The sequence below is a fragment of the Corvus cornix genome, chromosome 1A, assembly GCF_000738735.6.
Source record: "Corvus cornix cornix isolate S_Up_H32 chromosome 1A, ASM73873v5, whole genome shotgun sequence".
NCBI classification, from domain to species: Eukaryota; Metazoa; Chordata; class Aves; order Passeriformes; family Corvidae; genus Corvus; species Corvus cornix.
In genome coordinates, this window is record NC_047057.1 from 69,228,508 (window position 1) to 69,243,025 (window position 14,518).

The window sequence follows — 14,518 nt, forward strand, 5'->3', positions numbered from 1 at the left end:
TGCTTGGAATAAATAAACACCAGTGGCTGAAAGAAGCCACAGATTCAGCTGCTTTTTTAAAACCAACTTTCCTATTACACAATTGTCTTCTTCTGTTGTACTTGTCATACATTAATATGACAAGAGGAATACTCAGGATAGGTTCATTTACTAATTTAAAATGTCAAGGCAAGAAAGCATTAAGTGAAAATAAATCATCAATTTCAGACTGAAGTATTAAAACCAGCAGTTTTCTGCACTAATTAATTCATACATGCTACTGAAAAGCTGAAGGGAACAGAAATCAACCAGAATTTCTATTTTTAAAAACAATGCATGTTTGAACACAATTCACCTGTTTGTTCCCAAATGAAGCTAGTCCAGAATTAATGTGCAATTCAAATTGAAATGACTGATACAATTACTTCATGGACTACAGAAGAAAAACAGAGTGCAACCTATTGCACAATTTGGCCAAAATCTGGAAGACCCACAGTAATTTGAGAAAATTATATGCAAAGTAAGTATAAGAAAAATATTGATCTGTTCCTGCTGTGTCTTTAATAAATGGATTATTAAGGTGCTGTAGCAAACAGAGTAAGATCTAGTTTCAAACAATCAGCTGTGTGCTGTGCCCAAATGCCAGCAAGTTTTCCCAGACAAGAATTTCCATCCACTTAAGCAACAGGCAGAACTGGTCTTCGATCCCAAAACACCATCCCTCACTCAAAAATCCTGTTATTCCATTTTAGAAAACTGTAAAATTCAAGCCAACACATTCCAAAAGAATGCGATTTTGAACACGGTATTTGTGTGTACTGCAACTCCTGAAAAGTGTGACTTTCAAGGAGCTGACATTTCTCTACAAAGAAAATAAACACTCAAGCTGGGAGGGAATGCAATCTGTAAACGTCTGGAAAACCTAATATTAAAAAAATGTTCTTGAGAAAGACAGGGAGAAACCTTTGAATATTACATCCCAAACATCCCACAACAAAGCACATGGAATCACTTAAAAGGGGAGAGGCCAATTATTTCAGAAACACTTTTCAAGAGTAAGAATAAGATTTTCAGAACAAAGTGATCAGTGCCTCCCAGCACACTGTGCCAGTTCCATGTACCTGATATTCCAACAAAAGTGAACTCTACCCAGGGGCACACACAAAAACTGCAGCAGAGCTTTAGAGAACAGGACTGGCATTTGAAACAAAACACTGCCAAATAATTCCAAAATTTGTAGAATACAAATAACTTTCAAGCATAAATAGTTTTAGCAATTCACTTTGATAACTTCAAGGTAAAAACCAGCCAAAAGTCCACTTACCTTCTGACTGTTACGTAAAGTTTAATTAACTCCAATGTATCCATTTCTTCACAGATGTTTGTTATTTAAACTGATTTTTCCTTCCAAAGCAGAAACTCTACCATGAGAACACCAGATTATACTTTTCCCAAACCCAGGAAAAGCCACATTTTACATGAACACCACGTGACTTGAATCCATGAATTCCCCATTCTGTAAAGGTGTGTGTTACAACTTACAGAGGAAACAGTCATTTTTATATTTGTTTTTGAAAACTTCATTGAAAACTTACAATTTTGAAGCTTATGAGGTTTGTTTGCTTTGTTTTATTAGAAAAAATACTCAGGCAAGGTCTACAATCATCTGTCAATTATAAATGACTTACAAGAAACTCATGAAGCAATAAAATTAAAAAAATACAAATACAAACTATATCTGAAACACTTCTATTTGGCAATTTTATAACAAATTCAAAAAAAAGAAACAAAGATTACGGATTACTTTATAGGTACAGAAAAAGCAGTAGGTGAAGTGCTCAAGCAAAAAAATAAAAAACCAAAACACTGCATTTTTTTCCAAAAATAAAGTCACGTCACTACAGATTTTATGAATAATACCCTTATTAAACAACCATTCCAGAACATCTTATATTAGTGGTGCTTTTAATCTGCACTTCATACGTTGATAAGATTATTTTTTTGTGTATATAAGTAACATTTTTAACCCACTGGAGCTAAGTAAGACTCGTGTCAGTACCAATGCAGAATGCATTTGTGTTACATTAGGATATGCTCACTTCTGCAACCAAAGGGTTACTTTAAGTCTTAATCTATTTAATAAAAATTTAGTGTAAAAACTGCTGGTTATTAGTTTCACTGTAGTAAATTCCTCCCCAATAAGGAGGACTAACTCTGCAGTTTGACTGCATATATCCATACAAATTTTACATATTAGTTCCTTCCTACAGTAAGGAAAAAACTAATTCTGTGTTCACTATTAGAAAGGAGCGCCATGAATTAATTATGGGTACTATTCATCCCTCTAAGATTTCTGGGAAGGATGTTCAATGTATTTTTGTTCTTACAACAGATACTAACAGTAGTATATAGTCCCTTAGGTATGTAAAAGAAGGATTTTTACTGTTAAGGAAGGTGCTTTTTTTAAACAATTCTTCTGGCAGCACTAGTGAATTACAATATCCTTCAATATTATTTCTACCGTAATATATACATTTTAACTTTCATGCCTCTAGAAAAACATCTACAGTACATTTCATAATATAAAAATATATTACAAATCTGCTGAAATATTTACAAGCAATGTCCTATTATCTATATGCAACATTTTTGTCTCCATACAAAGACTAACAGGTTAGACGCATCTCTATTTGTCAGTTAAAAAAAATCCACGGCTTCTTGCTTATTAAGCAAGAAAATGATTTTACTTTCCTTTTCAAAGCCAACTTTGGTGCATAAAGGATTGAATTTCTAGATTATTTTTTTTTAAAAATACCATTTTCTTTACATCTAGAAAACATTAGGCCAAATAAAGTATACTTTACAAGTGAAGGGGGATCCTAGAGGGTCAAAAAAGCAAAATAAATCACCAGTAACACTGACTGCTTACATCGAGGTTTTTCCAAACCTGTCCATTGATACGGATCACATCAAAGCAGATCTGATTAACACACTATACTACTCCTGCAAAGGGGGTCAGACAGACTGCAACACTCTTAACATCTTGAGACCGTACTATATGTATTCAGAGTTGACTGGAAAAGACAAGCATTCCATCAACATTTGTTTCAACATCATAATCCAACATATTTTAGGGATCGGCAAAAGGACACAAGATTACAAATGACGAATGATTACTATCCACCATACTCAAAGGGCAACAGGATAATCCCTTGGTAGCTGTTCTATTGTCTGGCATGAGTTAGATTTAGTTAATATTGACAGGAAGCCCAATAGCTTGTTAACAGTTCTCCTGGGAATTGGGAGTAAATGGTGATGGTTACTTTTTCTTTTCATCAAATATAGACTACTGTATTCACTAAAGAAAAAAGCAGCTTAAAGAAGCAAGCATGCAAAGCCTTTTAGTTGTTCCACTAAGTTGCCAGAAGAGTGTTTGCTCAGTCTCCCACTGTACCATTCCATGAAAATGTGGATATACAGTAATATATTAATATATTCCACGGAAGCATCAACTTCATTCACAGAATGTTTACACTAAGCATAAATATTTCTCTAACACAAAAAAAACAAAAACAAAAAAAGAAAAAAAAAGAAAAAGAAAAAAAGATGGGATTTGACTAATGTGCAACTTTATTTCTAAATCCATTGTCAGTGACTAAGACTGCAGGTGTCCCCACTTGCTTGGTTTTTACCTCTTCAACCTCTTCTGGGGCATTGTTCTGTAAAAGAAGATGGTACAGCTTTACATTAAGGCCCAGTGATGTATACAGCAGTCAGCTGAATATACTATGAAATCATGACTATACAAAATCTACTTTCACTTGATTAAAACCAAGAGCCATTTCAGATGATCTCATAGAACTGTACATTTCAGGTAATTATTTCAAATTTTCTATTAAAGCATGACATTTTAGCATGACATTAATAGCTGCTACTGAATTTCTTTAACTACCTTTTCCTCTTGCAAAGTTTTGGTTTTTAAATTTGTATCATTAAGCTCCCTGAGCTGGTCCCAAAAGCTCATTTCAATCACAGACTGATCCATACTGCTAAAAATAGAGTACAACATTACATGTAGGGACCTTAATTTTATTTGGGAGAGATAGAAAGGTTTGCTAATTTTTCTCCAAGGACTTAATCCCAGAGATCATTAAATTTTTATTTTAAAAGGGTTTTTTTTTTCCAAAGCAAACTAACCTACCAGGCTTGGCAAAGGTAATCAATATAAAATTATTAACACCTCAGTTATATAATAAAAATCACTGTGTTAAGCAGCTTTAAAACACAATCCAATTTTGCCATAACATTTTTGTGATTTTACGATTAATATCAATGAATCATAGACTAAGGTAAGTATTGAAAACACATTTACAAAGATAGCAAATACAGTAGGATTTGTTTTCATATTGTAAAGCAAGTTTGCATTAATTTGATTAGTGAAATACACTGAATATTAAAGGTGAACTGAAAGGCTTATTGCATTGAAAGACCTCAGATTAGTGTTTTATTTACTCCTTGAGACTCTTGGTCACTGGATGTTAAGGAAGAAACATCGGAACACTGAACTTCTGTTATGATAAACTTTCTTTCCACAACCCATTTTCATGGATTTTTAATATAATCACATAAATATCTCTCTATGGATGCTCAAAATTTCAGAATGAATTAAGCATTTCAGATTACCTTTAAAAACTGTACACACAGAACTGTGAGTACTGACAATCATGGGAGAGCAGTAATAAAGGGGTGGGAGGAGAATCAGGAAATTATTAGAAACCAGATGGATTAGAAGCCAATCTGAGGGCCTAAAACCAGAAATGTGAAAGTAGCTTAAAGACAAGTAACATGGATTGTTCCCTTTTGTCCCCTATAAAGAATCTTGTAATAAAAAAATAACAGTACTTGAATACAAGTACAAATTTCAAGGTAATACTGCATGTATTACAGCTGAATATCATATGGAAAGATAAATTTGGACTTTAAAAAAATTGGTATACAAACCAGTATGTGATCTTAACAGAAGTGATCTTTCAGGATTCCACTGTATGTACCTCCTTTACTAGAATTTCTGTACACCAAGCACAAAAAAGTAAAATACACTTGGTAAATACACACATTCCCCGTTTCTCAGTAACTAGAGTTTAGTTCAAGAAGTAATTCTGAAATAACTTAAGACCTCAGAACTTAACTCCTGGACGTTTACAGTACCAAGGCTCCCTGATCTGGTGTATAATACATTAGCAATCCTGATTTTCCAACGTCAAAAAGTTAAGTGAGGCTTAAGATTACATTCAAGTAAAGAAAGTTTCAAAGTTAAGATGTTACCTGTATATGTTTGGGTCCAGAAGCAAGGCAGTATCTTTTGGTAGTTTTGATAAATGAACTACTTTAGTTTTTAACTGATGTCGCTCACTTTCATTTACCCACACATCAGGCAGACTATGAACAAATAAATAAAATAAAAATATTCAAAAAAGATCAACTGTTTTTCTTACCATAAAATTACATGGTAAACTAGTACATATGAAGCAAATTTCACATTTCCCTGGTTAAAAAGCATCTTCAATGGAGTGAGGAAAGGCAGCCAATCTTTACACATTATAGTTCAAAGCTTTTCAGGTTGTCAGTTTGAAAAAGATACTGAACAGAATTTAGCTTATTCCTGAAGTATATTCCAAGTGTACAATGAAAATGGCACTACATTCCCCACTGTAACAATTTAAGGTGAAAATGGGTAACAGAAAAAACGATCAGACCTTTGAAAAAAATTTATTTTACCGGGTATAAAATTAGTTGATTCTCTTCAATTAAAGGACAGAATACACTGCAGGCACTGAGCTTTCAGTTACACTAATTTGCTTGCTCCAAGCTCAAAGGTTTCAACAGCAAAATGCTCCAACTTTGCTGAAGTTAATTGTTTGATTATCTTCTTCTGTGGGTTTTTGGTGGGGTTTTTAAAATTTTCTACATGTCCTAGAAGCCAAAGATTAACTTCAGTTTGGGAGAGGAGTTTACACTGTAATTAAGGTGTCTAACTTTTTCACACAGGTTTCAAATTGAGAAGCCCAACACTTAAAACTAAATGTAACAGCTCTTTCTCTGACCAAAGCCAAATGCACTTTCACAGACTTTTCCAAATTATTTCACTGAATCTGTATTTTGCAGATTTCACTTTGTATGAAAGTTAGCTGCAACTCAAATTTTGGTTAAGCTATTCAAAACATGAAATGAAATCAAGAACCTCTAACCCAGCAGAAGAAGGAGTTTCTCCAGTTAAACTTTTCAGATGAAGGTAGAAGAAAAAAAAGAAAAAACAACAGGGCAGGGGGGAGTGAGAACAACCCAGCAGGCAATCCATTTACTCACTAAGTCTTACGGATCATGAAAGGTGGAAAAACATCATACAAGTTTTTTAAATAAAGCCAAAAATCAGTTTTTGGACAACCACCATTGGGAAGACATTTTCAGTAGTAACTATATGCTCAAGAAGCAAACAGCAAATATGAAAACTTTTCACATGCAGAGACTATTTGAAATACACAGAGAGACAACAACTCAGTAAGCTGATTTACTGGCACCAAAAATAAATTTCTGCTCTTAAATAAAACCAAAACCAACGAAACAACCCCCACTCTCCCAACCCACTAAAAGTTATCTCCCTCTTGTAGAAGAAACAACTTAAAGACTTGCATTTACTTTTCCTGAAAAATACCCTAAATGTATGGATAAACTGGAGAACTTCTAATAGTTTCTCAACAGGACTCAGAGTAAAAGTTAAATCATTACTCCCAGCTCCACCTGAAAGGCTGATAAAAAGCTCAGTGGAGTGGAAAGGAATCACCATGAGTGCATTCCACTTTCTGAAGCGTGAGTACCCTGACAGTGTAAGACAGACTGACAGGAGGTGCCAGGATACCTTGGCATTTCCTCTGCTTAAATGCAATAATCAAGATGAACTGAATACTCAGTAATTCAAAACTACATCATTCAGTGCATGAAATACACTCTATCTAACCTATCTAACCCAACCAAGATGCAACAAACAGCAATATAAATCACATTATTCCTCTGATCTGACCAACCGAATCTAAATTCCATTGGGAATGCCTTAACATTACTGAATAACCTGTCTTCTCCAATGCAGGGATTCTAAAACTGAATTCATTTGCGTGAGCAAAAAACTCTTTGGACTCTGTATTTAAAAAAATTGCTCCTTTATTTATTTTTCATGTTCCCAGTGTTGCATACTTCTTAATGCTTATCTTAAAATAAAATTAACTGTCCTTATCTTTAAGTTTTAAAAAAGAGTAACTTCAGAATGCTGTTATAGATAGTACTACCATCTGTCCTAAAAGGAATCCAAAAACTGCCCATTTTATAAGAATATTTTAGCTTTTTTCTCTCAAGATGAATTGAAACTTGTGACAAAATGCATTAAAAATACAGATGCAAATTGAACTGAACTGGTATTAGAGCCCAAAGACTTGAAAGTGAAGGTAAAAATCAATAAACTCATTGTTTATTAATTTCTAAACTTCTAAATTACTTTTTGAAAAGCATTTTAAAAATATTAACTTTAACTCAAATATTCAAAGGCACAAACACTTCATTGATCCCACTGTAAATCCTTCCCCATTTAAAACATATCACTAGCAATATACTCACATGTCCTCTGGCGTCCAATGAAGCAAGAGTTTTATTTTGCCAGAATCTTCTTTTCTTTTAGCTATTACCTATAATGATTACAAAATCATAATTAAAATCAAATTCCAGATTTCCTGCTCAAAAGTTGCAGTTCTTCATGTCCAACTAGACAGTCAAAGAAAGCACACTGCTATACTCATTGAAAGCTCTGTGTCTGCAATAAATGTGCTCTGAAGACTTGAAATTGTTTTGCAAAGAACTTAAGTCCATGTAAGTTTTAAAGTGAAAAACACAATTCAGCCAGAAGATGTATACCTAATACAGCTTTATTTGGAAATATTCTTACTATACTCTCTACATTTCATGCACTGTCCCAGAAACAAAATGGAAATTCAAAGGAAATGTGCATCAAAGTTGTCTCAAATCAGACGTGGAGTTTTGCTGACCTCTTCTGGAAAAAGAAAACAGTTTCTCACTGTAAATTGGTAGGCATCTCCCTGTATTCATTTACTGTCTTACAAAGTTCCAATATATCAAAACAATGTAAGCTAGTTAAAATGCATGTGGCCACAGAACTGAAATACCTAAAAGAGCTAAAACCAAAAAACAGTTTAGTGTTCAAATATTCTAGAGAATTAATTCACGCCATTTCAAAGGTTGGGGGTGGCATGACAGGGTAACCTATAAGTTATATTTTTTTAATCAGTGTAATATCTGTTCCTTAGGTTAACCAGATGTGCTTGGTTTCTTCCATCTAACAATTCAGACAATTAAAATCAAAGAATTTGTCTCAATTTAAAAAAAGCAAGGAGAAAAAAACCCATAATCAAGTCAAAAGTGTATTCTGGATGGCAAACACATTTTTTTTGAAAAGGTCTTTTTAATGACTGCATTCTAAATCTCTCCACATCTACAAAGAAAAGGATGTGTTTAAAAAAGTATATATAAATGAAAGGATGTGCCTTTTCAGAGGCATGAAAGGTATCTACAGTGACTGCTTAGAAATTCTTTGTATTAGAATATCTGTCCTGAAAGATACTGCACTGTGCTGGCATTATTCTTACGCTGCTTAAAACAATAAAGCCACATCATTTATGTCTGTTTTCAGACAGCAAGGCAATTTCATCTTTGTATTTTCCTCCTTTCAAATGAGTATCTCTGATAATTGCACATTTTTTCTTCATCTGAAGGTGGACCACATGACCGTATTATACCATTTAGTCAGTCACCACTCAAATTCCGTGTCCTAATGCTTGTAGGTGATGCAAAATGAGTAAGTGCTTGCATCTGAAGTGTCATTAGCTCACTGTAACAGTACGCATCCACAAAAGTGCTCCTAGCCTACCTTTTCTTCTTAAAGCTGATTTTAGGCTGAGTCTCATCAACAAAGCTGATGTCCAGCACAAGCCAGCACACCAAAATACAGCAGCCAAGTGCAGCATGGGGCTGGAATCCTAGAGCAGCTCTCCCACTGGTACAACCTCTCCCACAACAGAGGTCTAAGCAATTTCAGATCTAATCAACCTCCTACCATCGAGTGACGCATGCACGGATGAGCTAAAAGGATTTTCACCACTTCCTTCAAGTTAATTTGAAGCAGTTTTAGAGTAGATTCCTCCCTCTAATTCCACCTCCTTACGAATTCTTCCAATAGCCAGAGCTGTTCTTCCACAACTGAGTAGACTGACTGGATAACCTTTTGGATTAAAGCAAGCTGTGAATTGGAAGAGAATCTGCTTTTCTCACAGCATTGTAAAATCCACGCTGGCCAGGAAAACTAGAATGAGATTTGAATACAGTAACAGCTAAACCACCTGCAATCTCCACTTGCAGCTGGTGCTCAATGCACATAAAGTTCAGCAGAAATCATTTGGAAAAGATTTCCAATACAGGCCCACAGGTATTTAGAACATTCATCAGTCTCACAGAACAAAGTGAAGTAAGTTTCATGCATACCAAATAATCTTTTATTTATGGAAAGAGACTGATGGTTCAAGAGTTTGAATCCCATACTAAGATTAAGCTGTAGCTGAAGACATGTCAGTCTGCAGTCCTTGTTTGGACTATTCTACCAGTTAAAAACCATCCCTCCCCATTTTTTCCCATCTCCTACTTCTCTTCTTCAGCCAAGCCTCCGCTTTTTACATATCCTCATCTCCAAATATGCTTAAGAAAACCTGAGGTTATACAACTCTTTTATCTTCTGATCCTTCTACCCCAATTCAGTACTTTATCCCTGCTTTGAACGCTTCTAAATTAATACTGACGTCTTTCCTATGCAAACACAAGTTCCCCACTTGGTTCTTGCCTCCTTCTAGCACTGATATTTTGGTGGTAAGTTTTTAAAAATAAAAAAATAGGGACAGGAATACATTTATGCAGGATTATATCTTTTAAACTGGAGAAAAAAGGGAATAAAAACATATTTCAGATCAGCATCTTTAAATATTCAATTGTACACCCAAAATACTTCTTGTGATAAATTAGCACTGTCACACATGGAAATACCATCTAAACTGCATTCTTATTTAGAAGATAGAACCAATTTTTTTCCTGCCACACCAAGCTGCTGTTAGATATTCCCCAAGTGGATCAGACAGGAAATGTTTCAGTCCATTCAATTTGTGAGCTAGAACAACTACCACCAATACTTCTTAGAAGTTCATTTACTAATAGCAGTGGACAAGTCAACAATATAAAATAGCCACTATTGTTTAATTCTGATTAAATGTCTCCAGCAGTAAGAGGAAAACATAAATCTTTCTGAAGGATTACATTTTTCAGACACAAAGGTAAACAAACAGAATGCATCATATATATACTTACAGTACTGTGAAATACAACACTGTGGCCTTTTCCTAAACTTTCTATATGTGCTGAGAGATTAAAGCAGATGGCTCGATGTCTTATAGCATCCAGTGTTTGTGCATCAAAGAAGTCATGAGGTCTTGCTGGAAAAAAAGGAAAAGAGATCCTTAGTGTTCAACACATTCAAAGCATTCAAACACATTCAAGCATGTAAATAGGTCTGAAGTGTAATTAGTAAATAATTTATCATTATGTCAGTAGCACTACCTTGTCAGAGAGCTGCAAACATTAATTTTACTGAGAGGGAGAAATTACTCCAAGAGAAGCTCAATTCAAGTTTGGTCAAAACACACTCCCTGTGGATGAAACAGCTATTTCCAAAAATGTAACTACATCCACCCGTTTAAGTTTCAATAATGCTGAATAGTCAGGTGAAAAACTCCACACTATTGCACATTTCTTTCTGAGTACATGTCCTTTGACTATTAGTAACATTTTTTAGCCAAGAAACACCAACTGCATCACATATTATCCTTTAATTTATAATGAGTAAAGCACAACTAACATCCATCTGAGATTTTACAGCCAGTCTAAAACCAGCAGGCATTATAAAGACCTTTTCCTTTCAGAAAAGGACTTTTACAGTTAATTATTTCTTGAACAGTAAAAAGATTATTGAATTTTGATTTAGGGTGTAAAAGAAGGTCCATCAATTATACACTAAAAGTACTTAAAACTAAAAAAATAACATATTTACATATTAGAAATATTTCACACTAAGGTTTTAAAATATACCATATAAAACTGTAATACCATTACATTAGCAAAAAAGTCTGAATGAAAATACTCACATTTTTAAGCCTTACTTGAGAGTAGTAATTTATTTAATAAACACAAAAATTAAAACTAGGAATTGGTATTACATTATCAACTATGTATTACCCTGAAATCTGCACAGTGATTCAAAGTTCTGCTGTCCTCATTTCAAACAGCTTCTATATTCCTGCATCCATTATTTCAAAATGAACTGCAAATTCCACTTAAAGCTAGCATTTGCTACACTCCTGGGGCCGATAGTTGGTAAGCATTCATCTGTACATTCTGTTCTGTCCCTGCTCCATCTCAGTTGGACACTGCCAATTAGGCAATCATCTCACTGCAGTGTTGTCTCGCTCTAAGTGGCAATGTAGGACCACAGCTCATGCTGCAGGTGGTCAGTGATGCAAGCATATAAATATTTGATAAATAAATATGAGCGACAAAAGGAGGGAGCATGGAAAGAAGGGGAAAAATAACAACCCCAAATTTTTGCTTTCTGTTTCATACAGCAAATTTCTCCAGGATTTAAAGTAGAAAACATTCAGCAAACTCAGAAGAAAGGGTGCAGTTTTTCAGAAGTGTGTGAATAATTTTATTTACTCTTTACTAGGTATTAGTGTTGCATTTTCTATGCATTTTTACTCTGAAAATTATTTTGAGGAATTGGATTTAAGTATCTTCCTTCCTACTTAATAATACAAGTTCCAAGTACACATCAATTCCTTAAGTCAAGCAGATTAACATCATCCTACCATAACCTACCAAATGAAAATCCAAGCCCTACAGAACTAGCAGAGTCTTACTGTAAATTTCATGAACAGTAAGCTTCCTTATCTCTCTTACGTTCCTCCTGTGAACTCGATTATCATGCTTGTTAATAACTACAGTGTCACCTTTGCAGTGGAAAAGCAAGTGACAATATTGTATTCAAGGTAGCTTCAGAATAGCAATACTGTGACCTATTTTAGAGGTACACACTTTCAATAAATTTGGCTCTAAATGCCTCTCTACATAAAGGAGGGAACATGTAAAAGGCAATCCAGAAGAGAAAGCAAGCCATGGACTCTAATCCTGAATTATTCTACATCAAAATATCTAAGACAAATAAGATCTCTATTGCACCATGAATGTAACCAGTTAAAAGGGTGCCACCAGTGAAACAAGCCTTTATGATAAAAGGCTGATTTTCAAACTTATAAGAACATGCATTGTTTACAGACAGGACAAACGAAAACACTTTAAAATGGCAAGATGTTAAAAAACCAATTAAGTAACAGTAAAAATTCTCTTTATAGTTGAAGTTAGAAGACTGTATTCTCTTCACATATAGCCACAGTGAAGTCTCCTTTTTCATTATACATTCTCTCACAGAAGGGCGTTAGCCTTCAGATATAAAACAGAGGAAGCAAGTGTATAAATTTGCTGTAATTAAACTATTAAGAATTTATACATGAGAGTGCTTCAGAGCACAGCATATACTGGCTATCAATTGTCAATAAATATTTAGTAATCCACTTACACCTCTAAAAAAAGCCAGGGTCTAACAAAACTACGAGGTAGAAAGAACATGCTGACAACATTTTTTTCCAGAGACGAAGTGTTTTGTGGTGCAACACCGGCAGTTTTTGTCAAATTATTATCTGCAAGTGATTTAAACAGATTGTCCACTATCAAATGGCATTTTGTTTTACATGCACTTAATGAAGTCCTTGTAACCCTACTTGCAGAGAACCTGGCACATGTGTTAAACACCTCTCCTTTTGGGCATTTAAAAATACCTAAATATAAATCCAGGTTCTCAGCTTTATATACTCTTGACTGAAAATACTTAATGATGTTAATTGTGTTATTTTGGCTTCTTAGATAAGGGTTTTGCCTTCTCCCATTCTTCTTGTAAAGACAAAACACACAAACTTGCACACTTCATTCTTTAACTAAAACCAAGCTAAGAAACAGAAAGACAAGCAAAACTCTATCAGCCCTTTGTCACGTTCACTTCACCAACAATAACCCACACAGAGTTTGAAAGGAAAGCTGCCCATACTTGGCATTTTCAGAAAAAGCCATCAACTTTGGATACATTTCTGGGTCACATACCCTCTGGAGAAATACATTACAGTAGTCAGTTCCCAACTCAGTTAGAGATGATTTCTGCCTTAAGGCAAAAGTCTACAGCCAGCATTGCATTTGTCTCAAGAGGAAAGAAGATAAGAAATTGCTCAAGCAGCTGTCATTTTTCTTCCTGTGCAACACTTGATCAAGACAGCAGACCATTCAAATACTACAGTCTGGTTTTTAACATCCCCACAATATTTATTATTTACATTTTTTGCCATAAATTCATTCATAAATTCTGCAGCAAATTCTTATTACAACTACAACATCTTAGCAGGTGATTTGAAGTGTTAAGTATGAAGTTCTGAATTGAAATTTGTAAGTCAAATAATACAATGTTTATGAATTAATAATAAAATCCCAACCTGGAAAACTACTTCTGCATATAGTCGGGGGCGAAAATGAATTAAGATGCATTAAATCAGCCACCTAACAAAATCAGTATGGAGAAGCAAGCTAAGATGCAACTCAGGAACCTCTGAAAATGAAAATTTTGGAGTGACCAGTCTTAGACAACTGTATTTTGAGTAACACAAGTCAACAAATCACAACAATTCTTTAGGAACCTGCAATTATCTCAAGATGTCTCTCTCATTACATCTAAGATGAAAAAAGATACTGCAAAGTGAGCCCATAACCCTTCACTGACCAGCCTTCCCTTCTTGAACCTTCTCAACTACACAGATTTCCAGAGTGAAAGAGAAAGCTCTTTGAAAATCAAATTCTGAAAAAGACAGAAACAGTTTTCTAAATTCTTTAAATGCTGAATCAAAATTAGAGGAATTCTTGAAATCTCTGCTTTTAAGAAGTGTTTCACAACACAATTTGCTCATATATATTTTAAGAATACCCAGGCACACCCAGTGGCTCAGGAAACTTTTCAGAATTCCAGGGGACACTGTAACTTCCCAGGATATGCTTGTCTGCATTCAAGGCAGAAACATGACCACTGCTTCACAAATTTCCATAAAATTCCTTAAAACACAGGTGGGGTATTAAGAATAAATCACAATCATGTGATAAAGAGTAATCACCTAAGACCACTAGTATGTGAATCCATTGTTGCAGTACCATTTGAATAACTGGTAACTGTATTTCTTCACAGGAAGAGAAAGATGGATACAGTTACAAGTTCTGCCACAGAAAGGTTCTG

At 34.6% G+C, this 14,518-nt stretch overlaps 1 protein-coding gene across 2 annotated transcripts in view; it reads right to left on the reverse strand.

The window, feature by feature from the left end:
- Window positions 1-1,576: 1,576 nt before the first annotated feature.
- The window catches only part of AEBP2 (AE binding protein 2), a 43,293-nt gene continuing 30,351 nt past the window's right edge, over window positions 1,577-14,518 (reverse strand). Inside the window, exons 5-9 of one of the 2 annotated variants that reach the window (XM_039570461.1) lie at window positions 10,450-10,574; window positions 7,645-7,712; window positions 5,305-5,418; window positions 4,981-5,047; window positions 1,577-3,698 (exon numbers count right to left, since the gene is read on the reverse strand). In XM_039570461.1, the coding sequence (XP_039426395.1) occupies window positions 4,993-5,047; window positions 5,305-5,418; window positions 7,645-7,712; window positions 10,450-10,574 (362 nt within the window). In that variant the 3' untranslated portion in view covers window positions 1,577-3,698; window positions 4,981-4,992. The remainder of the gene's footprint in view (window positions 3,699-4,980; window positions 5,048-5,304; window positions 5,419-7,644; window positions 7,713-10,449; window positions 10,575-14,518) is intronic. The other variant, XM_039570462.1, reaches the window with a different exon arrangement.